The sequence below is a fragment of the Urocampus carinirostris genome, chromosome 2, assembly GCF_059441175.1.
Source record: "Urocampus carinirostris isolate Australia breed hairy pipefish chromosome 2, RoL_Ucar_1.0, whole genome shotgun sequence".
NCBI classification, from domain to species: Eukaryota; Metazoa; Chordata; class Actinopteri; order Syngnathiformes; family Syngnathidae; genus Urocampus; species Urocampus carinirostris.
The window spans coordinates 43159753-43177963 of record NC_142350.1 but is presented as its reverse complement, the minus strand read 5'-3'; the positions used below and the strand labels follow the sequence as shown (position 1 = coordinate 43177963).

General features: G+C 40.0%; 2 protein-coding genes across 2 annotated transcripts; both read right to left on the bottom strand.

Moving 5' to 3' along the window:
* Nucleotides 1–528: 528 nt before the first annotated feature.
* LOC148371957 (uncharacterized) lies at nt 529–2885 on the bottom strand. Its single transcript, XM_088326586.1, has 2 exons — nt 2640–2885; nt 529–2349 (listed from the first exon to the last, which is right to left on the bottom strand). The coding sequence occupies exon 2, from the start codon at nt 2309–2311 to the stop codon at nt 926–928; it is 1386 nt and encodes a 461-aa protein (XP_088182712.1). The 5' UTR covers nt 2312–2349; nt 2640–2885; the 3' UTR covers nt 529–925.
* Nucleotides 2886–5693: 2808 nt separating this feature from the next.
* Nucleotides 5694–17758, bottom strand: LOC148371956 (uncharacterized). The gene is made up of 2 exons (XM_088326584.1): nt 17541–17758; nt 5694–8730 (listed from the first exon to the last, which is right to left on the bottom strand). Exon 2 carries the CDS (start codon nt 8712–8714, stop codon nt 5955–5957), a length of 2760 nt encoding a protein of 919 aa, XP_088182710.1. The 5' UTR covers nt 8715–8730; nt 17541–17758; the 3' UTR covers nt 5694–5954.
* Between the last annotated feature and the right edge of the window lie 453 nt (nt 17759–18211).

Genomic DNA, 18211 nt, shown 5'->3' with positions numbered 1-18211 from the left:
GTCCGTGGACACAATGCTCCAACGATTGATTTAGATTTCCGTTTCAGAAGGCTTTAATTTTTCCGTTCTGTCAAAAAAAATTGCCACTTCCGGTTTTGAACAGCACGCTATTTGAAATCCCGCAGATTGTTTCTCGCGATTAAATCTAACGATATTAATGTCAAACGGTTGGGATGTCCGCACAGGTATTAATTCACTATCAACCGTTATACACAACTAATAACACTTTTTGTCAGATTATCCCACAAAACCATCACTCTCGAATATAAAATGTTTTACCGGCACAAAAGTTCATTTTCTTGAGCACTAATATCGTTTGTACAGTATATTTAAAAGCTGGCTGTGTTTTTACCTTGAAGATTAAGACACCCCCAATTATTCAATAACTAAAATAACACACATCAGGACCCCTTACTTGTAATAAGCAAATCTTTACATATACGCCCAGGATTGAAAAGTCCTTCATAAGCAATGAATTTACACATTTGCAAAGCGCAGTCACATCACCTGAAATATAAAAACACCAACAAATTTGAAAATAGTTTAATACATAGTTGAAAAATGAGTCAAAATAAAACCAGCAAGGAAACGATTCCATAAAGCCTAAAACATTCTGACCACACCAACTATTTTAGAAAAAGGGCAAGAAAATTATAATACAGTGGCATGTCGCCTCATCTCCCATTCTATCATACAAATGTTGACTGATGTAACGTTAACATCCAAAAACGCAGGTGAATTTTTAGCATTACCGTGTTCTGTCCTCATCAAATAAAGGATGCAGCCAGATTCCAATGCATAATTAATTCAAGCAAACCTATAGTGAAAGAAAACAACACAAATGCATTTTAAAACAGTTCTTGACATGGGACATTTTACTCCTTTGGAATGAACAAAAGCACATGACGGAAGATTAACAAACAGGTCAAGTTTTGATAGGGACGGATGAGGTGACCTGGTAGATCATTTCAGATTTTTGTTCTTGTCTTGGTTCCACGATATAACAGTCATCTTCCATTTCGTCATCTATATTCACAATAGCAGTGTTTTGGCTTTTTCCAGCAGTGTCATGTTGTTTCTTGACATTTGCTGGGAAGGTGTCAGCCCTCTCGCCGTTCACGCGGGTCACGGGGGGTTTAGACACGACCACCACATCCCTTTTGGGCTTGATCATCTTGCCTACACGTCCGTGTTTGGCCATAAACTCTTCGGCTTTGGGACACTTATGCCTCTGCAGCTGCTGAGTGCTCTCAAAGGTGTCGTGGCACACCCGACATGTGAAGTCGTCTATGGTGGGGGACGTCTCGGCAGGTTGGTTCAGGGTAATGTTCTTCGTGCTGGGCGATGGTGATTGAAACTGTATCCTGTTGCCCTTCTGGGTGCTTTTCAAAGTAGAATTCTGAATGACCCGCTGTGAAGAGCCCTGAGTCAGTTTACCTTGGGTTCGCACGTTCAGATTTTTCAACTGCAGTGCCGAGGTGACTTGAAGCATCTGAGCGTTTTTGTTCCCAGTGTTGGAGTACTTGCGCTGGTTTTGAGTCAGGTCTATTTGCATGATCGGAGGCTTGTAATTTAATGGCCTGGCTGTGATAATTTTGAGTTTGGTGGTGGTGCAGGGGGAGTTGCACGAGTGGAAGCGAGGCACTAACTTCCTGCTGGAAAGCAGCAGCCCACATCCAATGCAGCCAGAAATTTTATCAGCAATGTGACCACTGGTGTGTGAGATGAGCATGCGCCTGGTTACAAAACCGTCACCACATTTACCGCACGTGTACGGCTTCCACTGGTTCCACTTGCGGGTCGTTTCCACCAGCACCACAGGCTGGTAAATTGTCCAAAGATCTACGGTCGGTGCCCCTAAAGTTGGTAACACACTTTTCATATTTGACCCAGATTGGTCTGCTTGAAAAGAAGAACCCTTGAATGCATGCGTGTTGGATGTTTGTTTCGTAACTTTGGTTGAAGATGAGGCCAAGTGGGACGGACCATCAGCTTTCCAGACAACTTGCCCTGACTTGAAGCGTTTCAGCTGCTCTTCTTCTCTAATGTGCTTCTCCAATCTGCGCTTTTTGATCGTTTCGTGATGCAGACCCTGCTGCTGTCCTGGACCATGCGTGGCATTGTGGCTGAGCATGTCTTCATATCGGGCAAACTCGGTTCCGCAGGAGCAGATGTGGCTGGGAAGTGGGCATACATGTTCCTCCAAAAATTGCTGCGAGGAAAAGATCTGTTCACAGCTGAAGCAAATTCCTCCAGTGCTCAAATCGGCATTTGAGCTGCTTGCCTGGGAGTTCAAGAGCGGCTCCATCATCACGCTGGAGATGGAAGTGTTAAGTTTCACCGTGGCACCTGTTTAAAACATTTTTAAGGCCGTTAAAATACTTTCAAATGCGGGGCAAGCCTTCGTTTGTAGCGTTATGAGTACACAAAATAAGAAGCAAGCTCTACGTTGAAATACCATCAACTACACGTCACAATGGCACCTACATACGCTATAACACTCTGATCTTTTCAAACAATTGGGTCAGGTCATAAGGTTTACATCTTAGGCTGGCGTTATTTTGACTGAACGCCAGCCTGCTAATGCTAACGTGCTAAGTATAGCATTTCCCGGCCAACTGATGAAAACGTCGGCGTACCTCGGCAATGGCTTTAATCTTTTGGGGCGGAGAGGTCTACTTTTCTCCTCGACTAAGACAAGAAACTCCAAATCCGATGTTGTTTCCAGGGGAGTACCGCTGTGGCTTCGCTCCTAAAGCATAAAGTGTGTAGCATCTAAGCACACCACTGTGAGGAAGAAGAAAAAAGGAGGAAAGGCAATTTCTTCTTCTGTGTATGGCGCCCTTTGCTAAAGTACGTTTCGTATTGAAAGGGTTATACTGCCCCCTGCTGACGGAACATCAGTCCTCTTGTAAGTTTCACGACTGGCACACAGCATCAATGATATTAAAACTACTGAATAATGAAATAGTTCACCCTTAAAAACACACTCGTCTACAACATACCTGTCAACCTGTACGTTTTTGCCGTACTAAATACGTTTATTATGCATTTTAAGACGTGTACGACGTAGATAGATAGATAGATACTTTATTCATCCCCTAAGGGAAATTCACAATATAAGTGTGTATAAGTGTACAGTATAAGACAATCTGTACGGAAAAACGCAAATTTGTCAATTATGGGTGCCATCCGGTATACACCGACTATCACGAAACGGCAAATCAATCAAGTCAAAAGAGCTCGAGTTGTTTAGTGAAAGGAAGTCCATCTCTTTTTAGAGAACCGGCTTTCTCGGCTCAACTCATTAGAGAGCCGGCTCTCAAACGGCTCACTTGCTTTGACGAATTATTATGTTGTATTAAGAAGTTAAGAAAAAAGGAAGTATAATAGGAGAAAATGAAAAAAGACAGTTTTGTGGTTATCCCTTTAATCATTATATTACCAACAATAATTTGATGCAGAAAATGAATAATTGTACTGTAATAAGAAAATGTATTATTCTACTTAATTTTATTTGCATGTATTTTTTCCTTCTACAATGAACGTCCAAGTTGTTTAATTTTTTGAACTTTTTATAATAAACCTCATTCATGTCGAGCAACTGAGTATCTCACAAAAAATGTTAATTAACAATATATATGATATAAACACATGTACAATATGACATGTTAAACTACATAAATAAACACGTTTGAAAAAAATATGTTGTAAGATTATTTTATAAGGGAAAAAAACGAGTTTGTAAGGGCAAGGAGCCGTGGAGGTTGACAGGTGTGCAACTATTAAGTTATCTCTCTTATTTTATCACTATCCCCACTAAGCTTTCATCAATTTAAATAGGTCGATGGTAATTCTTGAAATTCACATACCTGTCGACTTAGTTTTCCTCGTATTTTATACGTTTTTATGATCATTTCAAATTGTGTACGTCGATAACAATTTCTGTACTGCTATGTATAATAAACACAAAATGTTCTTCAAGTGGGGAAATAACTAAAAAAAGACACTCAATTTTATTTGGTAGATGAAACTTGTTTTACACAAATAATCTTTGTTATTCTACATCGTCAAGTCCAGTTTAATTGTGTAACCCTTAATCACAAGGGGTCTTAAAGGGCTGCACAGACCACAGATTATTGCTAACTACAGAATATTATTACACCATCCCGATCTAAAACCTACATAAGGGCAAGGAAAATCTCAAGAACCTCAATATGAGGAAATGAAGAAACCTTGAGAAGGGACCGCACGAGGTAATACCCCTTTAAGGATGACCAGGCAGCTACTAAAGTAAAAATACAGATATTGTCAACATGAAATATAGTTCATTAATAAACTATAGAAATGTGTTTAAAGCCTAGATGTAAACATTTCCACTGAGGTTGCAGATTGAATCTCAGGGGGCTTATGATTCCAAAACACCGGTGCCCAAATGGAGAACGCTCTCGAACCTGCAGTTCGTTTCTTGGCTCTTGGGATCACTAGTAGATCAGCATTTCCAGAGCAAAGGCTCCAGACTGGTCTTCCTGTGAGAAAATAGGTGCGCATTGTTTGTAGAAGTTATTAAGGTGTTATTTCACTTATTTTCATTGCACTATTGTTTTACATTCACAAACATCGCAAATTGCGCTATTATACCTTAAGCACAACAGTGAAAATGTATTATTTCTGCCTTTGATCCAGTATTTGTTTACCCTGGATTGCCATGTAAATGGTCTGCATTTATATAGCGCTCTATACTCACTTAAGACCTCCCAAAGTGCTTAACAATGTGCTTCATATTTACACATTCACGCATCAATCACAATAAAGACAATACAAGTACATTATTATCCTTAAGGGAATTGCAAACATTTTTAAGTGGAGCATTTGGTTGAAGTTGCCGCGTATGAAGACAGTAGACAGATATCAAAATTCTTTTCTTCGGCGTACAGTATTCCGGTTCAGTTACAGCTCACCATTATTTGTTTATTACATTTAATATATCCCAATTTTCTTACAAAGGCCGTGAGATGCTTTGTCCCTGCTTTGAAAGACAGTGGGTTTGCGGGTGTGTGCGATGCATCAAAAGTTGCCTTGGAAATACACCAGTGAATGCAGTTTAGCTGGATTCTATTTTAATCAATATGTACGCAGTTGTGCAATTACAGCTACCAGGGATTCTATTCTGAGGGCTGTAAAAATAATAATAAAAACAGACAGAATTTGTCATAATTTATAACAGGGGTCTTCAACATAGTGACCCTGAGGACGGCTGAGGTGCCCGCGGACATATTCTGAAAATAGCTCATTAGTGACAGTCATTAAGATTTTTCCGGTAAAAGGATTTTATTTTAGTGGTTAACAGCGTCCAAATAACCCTATTCCCAATTATTGACCTAGCGACTTAGTAACAACATTGTAATATCAAAAGTTATTTTAAAAATGCTTATCAAACTGCGTGCACTTTGCACTAATGAGTAACAAAAGTAGCTCTCAACCTACAAAAGGACCCTCATGTATAACAATTTATATTTTGCAATTCAGACTGGTACCAATCTTTAGCAGTTTCAAAGTGTATTGTTTACTTTAATGGTGACGAGCAAAACAATTAAAAAAAATTGGAGGATTTGATTGTAGGACAATCACAATACTGTACTCTCACTCCGAAAGCAAAAATGTTTAGGAATTCAAGAAAATAAGTACAAAAACACAATAAAGACTTGGTATATTTAATAGCATCAGGATGAGATACAGTACAACTAACGGTTACGTTTTGAATTGTAACTATTAACATCCTAAAATATAAATACAGGAATTAAACTAAGCAAATCTACACTTCAAAGCAGCACATTGCTCCAAAAACACAAGTTTTATTCTTGTCTTATTTCCTTCACACAATTAAATGTACTAACAAATCAGAGGCATTTGTTTAAATACCACATCAGCTTCAGTGTCAAAATTTCAAACAATTAAGCTAGGAGTTGTCCTGATAAGACGTTATGCACCCTCCTGCGATGAACCCTCAGAGATTTCAAAGTTGGGTATGAACACTGACAGATATCACATTGATGCGATTCAGACTGCTTGTGAGTCAGCAGGTGCTTCTGCAAACCGTCCACTGTGCCGAACCAGCGAAGGCAAACTGGGCAGCGCACAGGCTTGATGCCGGGCTTGCTGAGCTTGCAGGCACCGCTCCTCTGGTGGAACAAAAGACTGACCATGTTGGGAAATTCAGAGCTGCAGCGGGAGCATCGATAAAATTTGGGCGGGCATGGTTGACGTACACCTTTACAGCGGTCCCGAGCTAAGTGCCTGCGGAGGGAACAGCGTGTGGCAAATGAATTCCCGCATCGTTGGCATATCGACCGCTGATTTTTCTTGTTGGAGTGCTCGGGGGCCAGTTCCTTTTGGATGGACGGCTGTGTTGGAAGGGGAGGCGGCTGAGGTGGTTGCTGCTGTTGGATGCGGAGGACTAACGGTTGTGATCGCTGTGCTTGGATCCCCTTCAAGAGCTTATGATGAGGATGCATGTGGATCTGCAGGTGAACCTCATAGTCGGCCCACGAATTAACAGTCTCTCCGCAGGTTGGGCACGTGTAGGACTCCTGCCCATGCTTATGTAGATGCTCCAGGAGGAGCCTCGGGGATGTGAATCCCACCCCGCACTCGCATGTAACCCGTCTGGGTAACACAGAGGGGAGTGACATGAGGCCCCAGTTATTGGCGTCATTGTCCGGACCCCCTTGAGCGCCGCTCAATGCAGGTTGTTGTGCTGGCTCTTGCACCTGCTGCAACTGACACCGCCGCTTGTGAACCATCATGTTGTCTTTACGGCTGAAATTTCTGCCGCAGACGGGGCATGGAAAAGGCGGTTTTGACACGATATTTTGGGGAATGCCGCAGTTGCCCATGTTGTAAGAAGCAGAAACCATCCCCCGAGACCTGAACCCGCACAGTCGCAAATGGCGGGCCAGAGTGGCGGGACGGCTGTACGTTTTCTGACACCTGGGGCAAGGGTATTGTTTGACCCCATTTCTGACAAAGTAGCTCATGTTGGCATAAACCTCCGGGTCCACCTCCTCTTCATTGGCTGCTGTAAGAGAAAAATTAAGCAGCTCAGTTTCATCATCCAAGGGCATGGTCCACTGGCTTTCGTTACTGCTCTCATTAAGCACTGGAATTGCATCAGCGCTAGTGTTTTCCAGAACCTTCCTCTGCTGGTCTATCGTGGAAATTGGCGGGATGCTGTTGGCAAAGCCGCACCAATTCAATTCTGACAATTCCGAAGTGGTGGAGGTTACCTCGACTTTGACGCGAGGGACTTCGGACCTAATGCATTCACCATGTTCGTCCCTATAAGCTGAAGGTTGATTACTTGACCTTAACGCTTCCAGTCTGTTTGCGGAAGGGAGTGCTGGATGTGGGGCAGCCCTAGGTCCTTGACACTTATGCTTCTTTAGGTTGTATCTACGGGCATAGTTGTGCTTGCACACGGGGCAAAAGAATTTTTTCACATTGTTTAAATGATTGAATGGGATTTTTAGTATCTGTGCAGGTTTTTTAAATGATGGAAGGCAGACATGGTTGTCTGTAAAAGGCAGCTTGCCAATAATGAGTTGTTTGCACCGACGGCAACATTTGATTCTTTCCTTTTTGTGCAAGAAGTGATGCTCTGTGAGCCTGTCTGAGTTAGGGAAGACCCGCCGGCAACGGCCGCATTGATATCGCCCAAAAACGGCAATATTGAGAGCATCTCTGAGTTTCTGACGAGTTTCTAGAACCACGACGGGAGAGAGCCCTTTTGTCAAAGAAACAATCCTCTTGTTGCTTAAGTCAATTATTCTGCTAATGGTGGGAGCTTTTGTCTTGACGCCTGTCTTTGCAAGAAGTCGTCTAAACCTTGCTATAGAGAGATCGTTGAGCGGTGTCTCTTCAGATTGAACAGTCTGCATAACATCAACCTGGATGGATTCTTGCTTGGGGATTATCATAGGACCGATATTTCGAGGTGGAGAGGTGGCAGTGTCTTTCATGTAAGCCGAAGCAATGATTTTCATTAGTTTGTTATTCTTAGCGCCTTGTTCTTCCTTGTCACTGCTATGAACAGACTGTGATTCCCTCATAGTCTCTGACATTGGCTCAGTATTTGGAGACATCTGGCCCAGTTGTGCATCATTGACTTCTTGTGAGGGAATGATTTGTTGGGGAAGAGTTGATGGAACAAATTTAGTCGCTTCCAGTCTAGCTTCAATCTCTAATTTGACAGGAGGCGATTCCAAGGTAGAGGGGCTGCTCTGGAGCGAATCTGTCAATGTTTGAGGTGGGCTTGCCTCAGCAGTCACACTTGGAGGAACATCTGTGAACCCTGTTTTTCCTGAGACACCGTCACCATCATTCACCTGGAGCGGAGTTAACTTAGAACTGTGCGACTGCTTATGAGCGAGCATTAGACAGAAGTCTGTAAACTCTTCTCCACAATCACAGATATAAAAAGATGGCGTGACAATGTCAGACAAAGCTGGTGTATTGGATGCTTTCAGTTTTTCTGTTGAAGCACCCTGCAGGCTATCATTCGGCTGGGTTGAAGGAGGCGTGATAACCTGGGGGATCATGTTGGCATGAGTCGCCTGGTGGACCAACAATGCGGCCAGTCCACTGAAAGTCGCCGAACATGCCACACAACTGTAGATTTTAGAGGATGGGGGCCCGCTGCCCTGGAGCCCCAGCATCACGGACCGCTATTTCCTGCAAACAACAAACAAGGTTTAGGAACAACAAAGTAGGCTTACATGATTTTATAAAAAATCTATTTTTAACCAATGTTTTGATTATAGAACTTCATTAGTAAAGGGAATTTATTCCGGACAATAAACACATTTTATTTGATAATAAAAATCTAAATGCGTTTCTTCTTGGATAATCAACATTTAGTGACACATTAGCAAAGTTGAGAAAGCCTGATTTACGTCCTTTAGAAAAGCGGAGTAGTGCACACTAATCCGCTCAGATTCTTTCAGCACCTGAATTTAAATTAGTCTAATTTCTCATTATAAATAACAAATATTTATGATTTTAATTTTGTCGGACGCCACTTCATTAAATTTTTTATTGTCCAAAATTAACAAATGAAGTTGCTATGTGTATTGTGGGTAGACCTAAGACATGACTCTGCTCTCAAAGGCACGACTGAAAACACATTACAGTCTTGATAGTTCCGTTATTGTGGTCACGTGACGTTGCCACAAAAGTAAATCCGTTAATTATTAAAAATGACAATTGATAAATGTGACGAAATCTTTTTAGTTTAAAAAACATAAATCTTTTATTACTTGTTCGCATTTTTAAGACTTTCGAAAATTGGATTGAAGATATTTTAATGCCAATTTAGTCCTCATTTTTAGAATAATGAATTCAATGCCTTTTACAGCTTTTCAAGGATCAGTTGGAACCCAGTTTTTTTTACTTTGGCAAACACGTGCATACTGGAAGGTGATATAAAAAAAGAGCATAAGAAACTCTTATTCAAGGGGTTGAATTAATGATTTCAACGTTTTAAATTTAAAATCTTTTTCTTTTTTAGGAAAAAATTTACCGGAATATGGGAACACTGCATCGCTGACTAACAAAAATAAGAGTGTACTGAACAATGCAAGATATTTACAACATGTAAAAAGCATGCCATGTGCTGCTGTCATTGAGTACTCCATAAACCTGTCCTTCAGTTTTCAGCCTTACTAACCTGCAATGGTAAAAGTAACTTGAAATGCAAAGCCCTCAGTTAAATCTTTTTGTTTTGGTTTAACCTGTGCTACCCGGAATTTTTGCCATTTTCTGTCATTTTCTGCTCCAATCCAGATAATCACTGGTAGAAGACAGCAGTCACTGTAGATTGCTAATATTGTCGAGGTACGCAACGTCACCACCACAAAGGTTTTTCTATGTGTATTGTACAATGTGATACTCATCATTTCAAAGCAAAATAGTTTTTCCCCAGTCTTTACAGCAAAAATAAACAGCGACCAGATAATAAATGTGCTGTAATTGAGTCAGATCAGGAGGCTTTTCTGTGACTGGTAACCATCAAAACCAGTACTATCTGTTTAATGTGAGAAAGCAAACCCTTACCCCCAAAAATTGGCCTGGAGGGGAATAAGCACCACCAGGCTAAACTTACCAAAGACAGAACACAGGAAGTGGTGGTGCCCCTATGACCAACATGAATAAGGGATACGTGAACAGTAGGTAATTTTAACATCGATTAAGCATTTTTTCTCACTCTAATGCTGCGAGTTTCCAGCCATGAGAATAAATTAAATATGGAAAATGAATTTAAAGAAATGTACATATATATATATATATATATATATATATATATATATATATATATATATATATATATATGTATATATATATATATATATATATATAGTGGCAGCACGGCGGCGCAGTGGTTAGCGCTTGTGCGGCACAGTTCATGTCATGGAAACCTGTCGTGGGTTCAAATCCAGCTCCAGACTTCCTGTGCGGAGTTTGTATGTTCTCCCCGTGCTTGCGTGGGTTTCCTCCGGGCACTCCGGTTTCCTCCCACGTTCCAAAAAGGTGCATTTCAGGTGAATTGTCCCTAGGTGTGAATGAGCAAATGAGTTGTCTGTCCCTGTGTGCCCTGCGATTGGCTGGCAACCAGTTCAGGGTGTCCCCTGCCCACTGCCCGGAGATGGATGGGATCGGCTCCAGCCCCCCCGCGACCCTAATGAGGATAAGCGGTACGGCTAATGAGATGAGATATATAAATAGTGCTCATTTTACCTCTGAATAGTGATGGGTCCCGGGGACTCGCATGCTCAAAAATCAATTGGTCCCAACAGAGTTCTATGGGTCCCCAAAATTTAGTGTTATAGAGGTTGAAATTGTTAATGGGTGACAAATATATAATATAAATCTATATTTTCATTCAGTTTTGACAATCACACTTACTTGGTAATACAAAGCAGTTATCACTTCAGATTTTTTAGTTCATATATTCTTCGTGGTTTGCTGTTCCGCCACAGTTGTAATGCCTTCTCAAGGTCCAATTGTTTGGTAAGATGCACCTTCATAAGCTGGTGTTGTGTTGCGATATTGAGGCGGTTTCGCTTTTTTGGGAGGATGCCGTTTTGGACGCTGAAACCCCTCTCACAACCTGCAGTATGTACGGCTGATGTCTTTGCAAGCTACGCCAACAGAATGAGATTTGGAAAATCATGTAGCCTTCATTATCATCCTCCTCATAGCGTAACCAAAGATATAATTTAGTCCATTTTGGCAGGTAAGTCCTTTTCTTGCTAGGAGTACTCTTTTTTTGTTTATTTTCTTTCGTCGAATCGTTCGCTTAAACACACGTGTTTTTCTTGCCTCCGCGATCTTCTGAAGAATTTCTCTGCCGATTTTTCGTGCCAAAATTATTGCCGTTGTTATCCCTCTCTGCATTGTGTTTCGACTTATTACTGACACTGAAGAACTTACCAATTTTGTGTTGATTTGCACCTAATACTAACTGTTTTTTCGGAGGCATACTTCTCTTTCACTCAACGACAAGCACCACAATAATGACGTAATCTCGAAGCAATGAGATCTCGTTTGCCGAGATCGGCGAAAACTCGAACCGTGAGACCAAAACAACAATGGCGGATCTACCTAACGAAAAGTTTGAAATGTGGGGTAAATTCAGCTCAGGGATGCTGCTGGAAATGTGAATTTCCCTTCGGGGATGAACAAAGTATCTATCTATCTATCTATCTATCTAAATCTTTGTTGAAAAAAAAGAATCAGGTAATAATGACAATTTTGTGTCAAAAAGTTGCGTCCCGGGGACGCACGCTATATTTGACATGATGCGTCCCCAGCAAAAATGATGCGAGAACACTGTATATATATATATATATATATATCTCATCTCATTAGCCGTACCGCTTATCCTCATTAGGGTCGCGGGGGGGCTGGAGCAGTGTATATATAATATATAAAATATAAAGACAGACGCTCCCCTACTTACGACCATTCGACTAACGTAAAGCAGTAGATGCCATCATTTCTTTCGGGATGTGGAAAGATATCCGGACATCGCTGTAAGTTAGATTTTGTATTGTGTGCACCTTTTTCCGAGTAACGGACATTACTGTAGTGCTTCTTTCCGCCGATACCGGCGGGTGGTGCTGTGAGAGGTCATCCAGAATCGGAAGTAAAAAAAATAATAATCTGATTCATCTTTCTAGTTCGTATGTGAACATACAGTGCTACGTGTACTGAATCTCCAGCGCGCACTGAACTTTTATTGTTCAATATCTCGTGCATCGATATGGATGGTTTAAGGTGTAAAGGAAAGGCGAGACATTTCTTTTTGAATGAAAGTGGAATAAAAAAGCTTGATGCCATTGAGAAAATGGCTGGAACGCTTTTTTCGGCCACCTTTCACCACGGAGGAAGACCTCTTGAAGCACATCTTCCAAAAGTAAGTTAAACTTAACTATATTTAGGTTTATAGATCATATTGTTTTATGAAATGTTTATTTTTTAGGACAAAACAATACAGGTTACTTATACAAGCCTTAAACATAATTATATAAGTCTTAAACATACAAAATATAGCACTGAAGCAACTTACAAACAAATTCAACTTACGAACGATCAAGCAACTTACGAACAAATTCAACTCACTAACGATCATCCGGAACCTATCGCGTTTGTAAGTTGGGCAGTGTCTGTAAAAGAGTATAAAGACAATGGCAACAGATATAATTGTTGCAAAGTAAACTAAACGGTGACCTCTCTCCCTGATCCCCCCCAATTCCTTAATAAAGTTTTGTGTGAAACGTTACTCATTTGGGTCTACTGTTTGTTCCGGCCTTGACAGCACTGCTACGTATAATAAGCAACACTAAACTTACAACAAGGCGAAAGAACTAAAATGCTGAAAGAATTTTTTGCGTTGTTTAATTAGTAAATAACAAACTTCTTTACATAAATTATCTTTGTCTTTAATTCTTCAGTCCGTCTTGCTGTGAGTAAATGGTGTCGCGTTGTGTTTGTAAGGTTTATTATTACTAAATAAGGGGAATTGCAATCATTGATGAGAGGAGCAGTTGTCTGAGATTAACAGGTATGTTTACTTATTCAGTGCCATAATGTATGAATACATTTTCAAAAACATTGTCCCTGAGTGGCATAACGTAAAAATGTTTTCGGGTTTTAGTAAAAAATATATCTAAAGGCTTTGACACTACTGATGAGTAAGTATCAAGCCTTTGGGAATGATTTCAGTAGAGCCTAAACAATGATTTAAAAAAAGGTGCAGATTTTTTTGTAAGTAGGTCTCAAATAACTGCAAACAAAGTTTATGGACGCAATTCCCTTCAGTGCAGTGGGTGAGTGTTAGAGAGGGGAGCATGCTATAATGCATAGCTTCGACCACCCCTACCACTCACCCAATCAAATTGTTCAGTGTGCTTGGCTATTGTTTGTGGGTCATTAAAGTTTGTTGTGTGGGTTTTTATCATCAAGTGTCAACAATGAACATACATTATTTAATGAGCTTCCTTAGAAAATATTCTTTAGCGATCTATAGCCAAAATATGGTGTGCGTGTGACAACTTAACTGTAAACTGTAGGTAAATCTGTGCCCTGTATATACTAGACTGAACAGTGGGTGTTGTTAGAGAAGCTACCATTATGCACGCACCAAACTCGACATGGGGCTTACCAGAATAGAACACTACGAAGGAATTTGCACAAGTAGCATTTTATCACAGAGCCATATCAAAGAGCCATTTTTGTCTCATGAGCCATAAATGCTCATGAAAAGAGCCATATATGGCTTGTGAGTCATGGGTTATTGACCCCTGCTCGAAGTCATTACTATCAAAAGTTGTGATTTTTCAAATAAATGCAAACCAAATGTTCTCTTCAGCCGCTACAGGGCAGTGCTTAGTTTACATCGCATAGTGAGTTGGTTCAGGTGTATAACTGCATTCACTCAACTGTCAAAATAAACCAGGTATCAGATTCAATGCCAAACATGAAAATCCTCTACCCTGCGCCATTGTTTGTGAATAAAAGTACTATGTTTACAGAAGATCCTTTATCATCCGTGATTACAATATGTAGGGTAGTTTACTAATGTAGGGTGAATGATAACACATAATACTGAAAATAAAATTAAATAATTCTATTCTTTTACTGATCCGGCCCGCTTCAAAACTGAAAGTCTGGATCTAGCCCCAGAGCTAGTTGGTATCATAATGATAATAACCAGGGTTGGGGAGCAATGGAACACATATATCGGCGTTACATAAACAGATACAAAAAATGGAATTACATTCCATTATAGCTACAGAAATAATTGAAAAAACTATTTTTGGCGATTTTTAATATTAATGTTTCTTCCCAGAATCGTTTTTTTGTGACATATACACTATGTAAAAATGCGCGAAAAAAAATAGGGCTTTCGCGAATATGACATGTTTATCTAACCGCGAATATTTTTAATGCTTTCGAATATTTTTCACATTTGCGCTTTCAGTCTTTTACATCAACGCATAGAGACACACACAACATCAGTTATCTGTTATGGCGCTGCAACTTTTAGATTTGAAACCACGTACCACTTCAGTATTTTGTATACATGGTAGATTTATACCGAGCAACAGCGGTAAGTCTGTAGGGGCCAGTGCAAGTAGCTAACATGCTAGCAGATTGTATTACAGTACATTGACAAACCAGCGTTTGGATTCATGCTGTAAAAGTTTGATAAGCTTTACAACCCACCACCAGGCCAAAAAATTTTAAGATTACAAATTCATATTAAAGTTAATGTAACGTTAACAAACCTTAAGCCGTGCAATTGTTTCTTTACAGTTTCTAATAGAAACTATGTTCACTTGGTTACATACCTCCTATTACTGTTTACCAGTTTTTGTTTTCAAAGCCTAAAAACTTTAAGAAGAGACATTTGCTGCTGTTAGCTGCATTCACTTTAAATGTGTTGATGTTATTACATTTGAAGAGACTTATCAGCTCTGCTAGTGTATTCACTTTAGGTGTGCGCGTGTTGAAAATAGAATATTTTCGCATTTAATGACTGAAAAGTTGAGTCAGACTTTACGACCCATTACCTCACCTGTACATTGTTACTCAAAATGTTTTAACCTAACAGGCTGAAATCCTGCACTGTAGCATTTGTTGTAATAAAAGCAAAGAACTGTTAGGTTAATAATGATTTATTGATTACCGTAATTTGACTGAAAGACTTATGATTGTTTGAACATTATTCATGATTTATTGTCCCAGAAGTATATGATTTTAGTAGCTTATTTTTAGAAAAGAAAATTAAATCGCAATTATCTATTTTATGGAATCACAATACTTGTAGAATTGAAATTATAGAGGAATGTGATATAAAATTGAATTTGCACCTTAGTTTCGTAAATACAATCGAATTGTGACATAAGCATATGGTCCCACCCCTAATATTTACATAGTCAGTATGTAATGGGCCAAAAGACGAATTGTCTCATAATTTTAACCACTGACACAAGAGACCGTGAGAGATTAGGTATACAGTACATACGACGTGCGTGAGGCAGCTAGGCAGCGAAGGTGCTTTTTTAGTGAATTTGATTATCTTCTTCTTGCATTTTGCAGTCAATTGTTGTTCAAAATCCAATATTTGATCACTCTATTTTTATGTTGTAAGAATAATTAACTTAGCCAATTAACTTAGAATATTTTCAAGAGGTTTAGCATCCCCACTTCAAACGGATATAAAAGTTTGTGGGAAATTTTGAAACAATTGGTGTGTTTAAAACAATATTGAGTTTTTTATGTTCTCTTATTGTGAACTAAAACAGACCATATCTTGTTTGCTATGTGAAAGAGAAAAATGTATGTTTCCATAATAAACTATACTATGTAGTTAAAATTTGAGCACTTTTTTGTAGGACTATAAGCCACTAACCTTTATTCTCTCCAACTCCTTTTCAAGGTTACATTGTTAAGTTCAACAAAATTTTGTGAATTTATTCTTATTGTTTGTTTGTTTTTTTATCAACTAATTTGGTCTTGGAGTAATCCAGTAGTTCTCAAATAGTGGGGCGGCCTTTTGTTTTTTTAATATTTACTTTCCAAAGAGCAATTGCACCTTCACCACCTTGAGGAGCAGTGTTGCTTTTATTGGCAGCGTTTTGTTTATATTTAACCTATGCACCATGCATATAGCACAGAGTATAAGCATTGAATATGAAGTGTAGGCACAAGATGTAGCAGACCCTCAAAAGACCCCATAAAAAATAATCGAGACTATTTCTTCTTCCGAGGGGGCGTGATAGAAAATAATTGAGAAGCACTGGAATAATCCTAATGTAATTGAAAGTAATCAGGTTACATTAATTTAATATTATATTATTCGGATTATATTTGCGATAGCATTTTTCGACAGGTAACTAGTAACTGTATTGGATTACATTTTTAACATAACCCAGAGAATAACACACACTTAACAAACTATACTATTTCATACCTGTCAACCTCCACGGCTCCATGCCCGTACAAACTGTCGTATTTTCCCTTACAAAATAATCTTAGACCATGTTTTTTTTATCGGAATGATGCATGATGGGAAATCCCCAGGCGGCAGACGCATGAGCACAGTTGCATTAAACCGCTCGCTTTGTTTGCAAGGGGGGAAAAAACATACCGAGATTGAGGCTACCGCGGCAAACTTGTAAGACTTGATTGATTTGCAGTTTCGTGATAGTCTGTGTTTACCGGATGGTACCCACAATTGACAAATTTGCATTTTTCTGTAGATTTTCTTGTACGTCGTACACGTCTTAAAATGCATAATAACATACTTTGTACGGCAAAAACGTTGACAGGTATGCTATTTTAAATTTTCATTTATTTAGTTTTCCTTTGTGGGGTATGGTGCCTTTATTTTGGAATCTGTCTTACCTGCAATAATAAATCTGGGTAGACACATAAAAGCTCCCACATATTTAGTATTGGATAATTGTATGGTACAGCTGTTTTTGCACGAATGGTTCAGTTTCCTTTTGTTGATTCGTGATTCATTTTTGGGGTTGTACCTACATAAGAAAACTCTAACAGACAAAAACGAGAATAATATGCATATTATGCTGAGCATATCTCTGAGTAAATGTCAGCTTTGTTTTAAACACATGCCAGTACGAATGGGGCTATAAGAATTGTCCTAATATTTTCAAATGCCCATCAAAAGTACTTGCTAGGCTAATGCTAACAACGTTGAACTGTTATACATCCATGCTAGTATGCTAACCAACAAAGCTAGGATTGCTGGAAATACTCATTTAGCGCACGGCATGGCTACGCTAGCTTCAAAATGCTCCATACAAAGCTCGTCCAGTTTTTCGGAAGCTTGAAGCTAAGCGTTTGGAGATGCATGAAGCCGAGAGAGGCCACACAAACAACGGATTCTCCCGAGGGTCTCCCCCTAGGAGGTTTGGGATTTTTCCTTCCTTTATCTGCAGCGTTTCGACACTTACTCGATACAAAAGCAGGGTGTCCGAAGCCTTTCAAGTGGGCACCTGAAATTCAGTAGAACCGCGGTTTGGATGAGGAAACATCTGCCGGCGTGGATGCAGAAGCTCTCGTGTCAAAACGAGGAAGCGGAAAAGGAGGTAGAGGGAATGAAAAAGGGGGAAACGACGACGTCCAGATGCGGGGTAGAGAAACGGGTAGCGCCGACCCTTGGCGCATGCGCAGGGGAGACGCCTGCAGCGGGAAAACACCTCCCTTGTAATGTTGGTCACGTGACTTGCCTGCCAGCCACTGGACCCCCGAATGTTGCGCCGAGGCAATTGGCGATGGGCGATACTGGGAAGTTTAGGATGGTTCTGTTCCCACACCTGTCAAGCTCCAGGGCTCCGTGCCCTTACAAACGGTCGTATTTTCCCTTACAAAATACAAAAAAATCTTACACTGTAGCGAGCAGAGACGGGAGTCGTAGGCGGAGTGTCAAACAAAGGTGCCAACGAAAGCTGCTTTAATGACATTTAAACTTGCAATGACAAAACAAAACAAGAGAGCGGCTCGAGCCGGCCGAATTAAGAGTCCCCCTAGGAACTCGCTAACTAAACAATGGTTCCGTGGGTGAATTATGTAAAACCCACTACACAAGCCCCCCCAGAATTCACCCATAGTCAAAGTCTCTGTG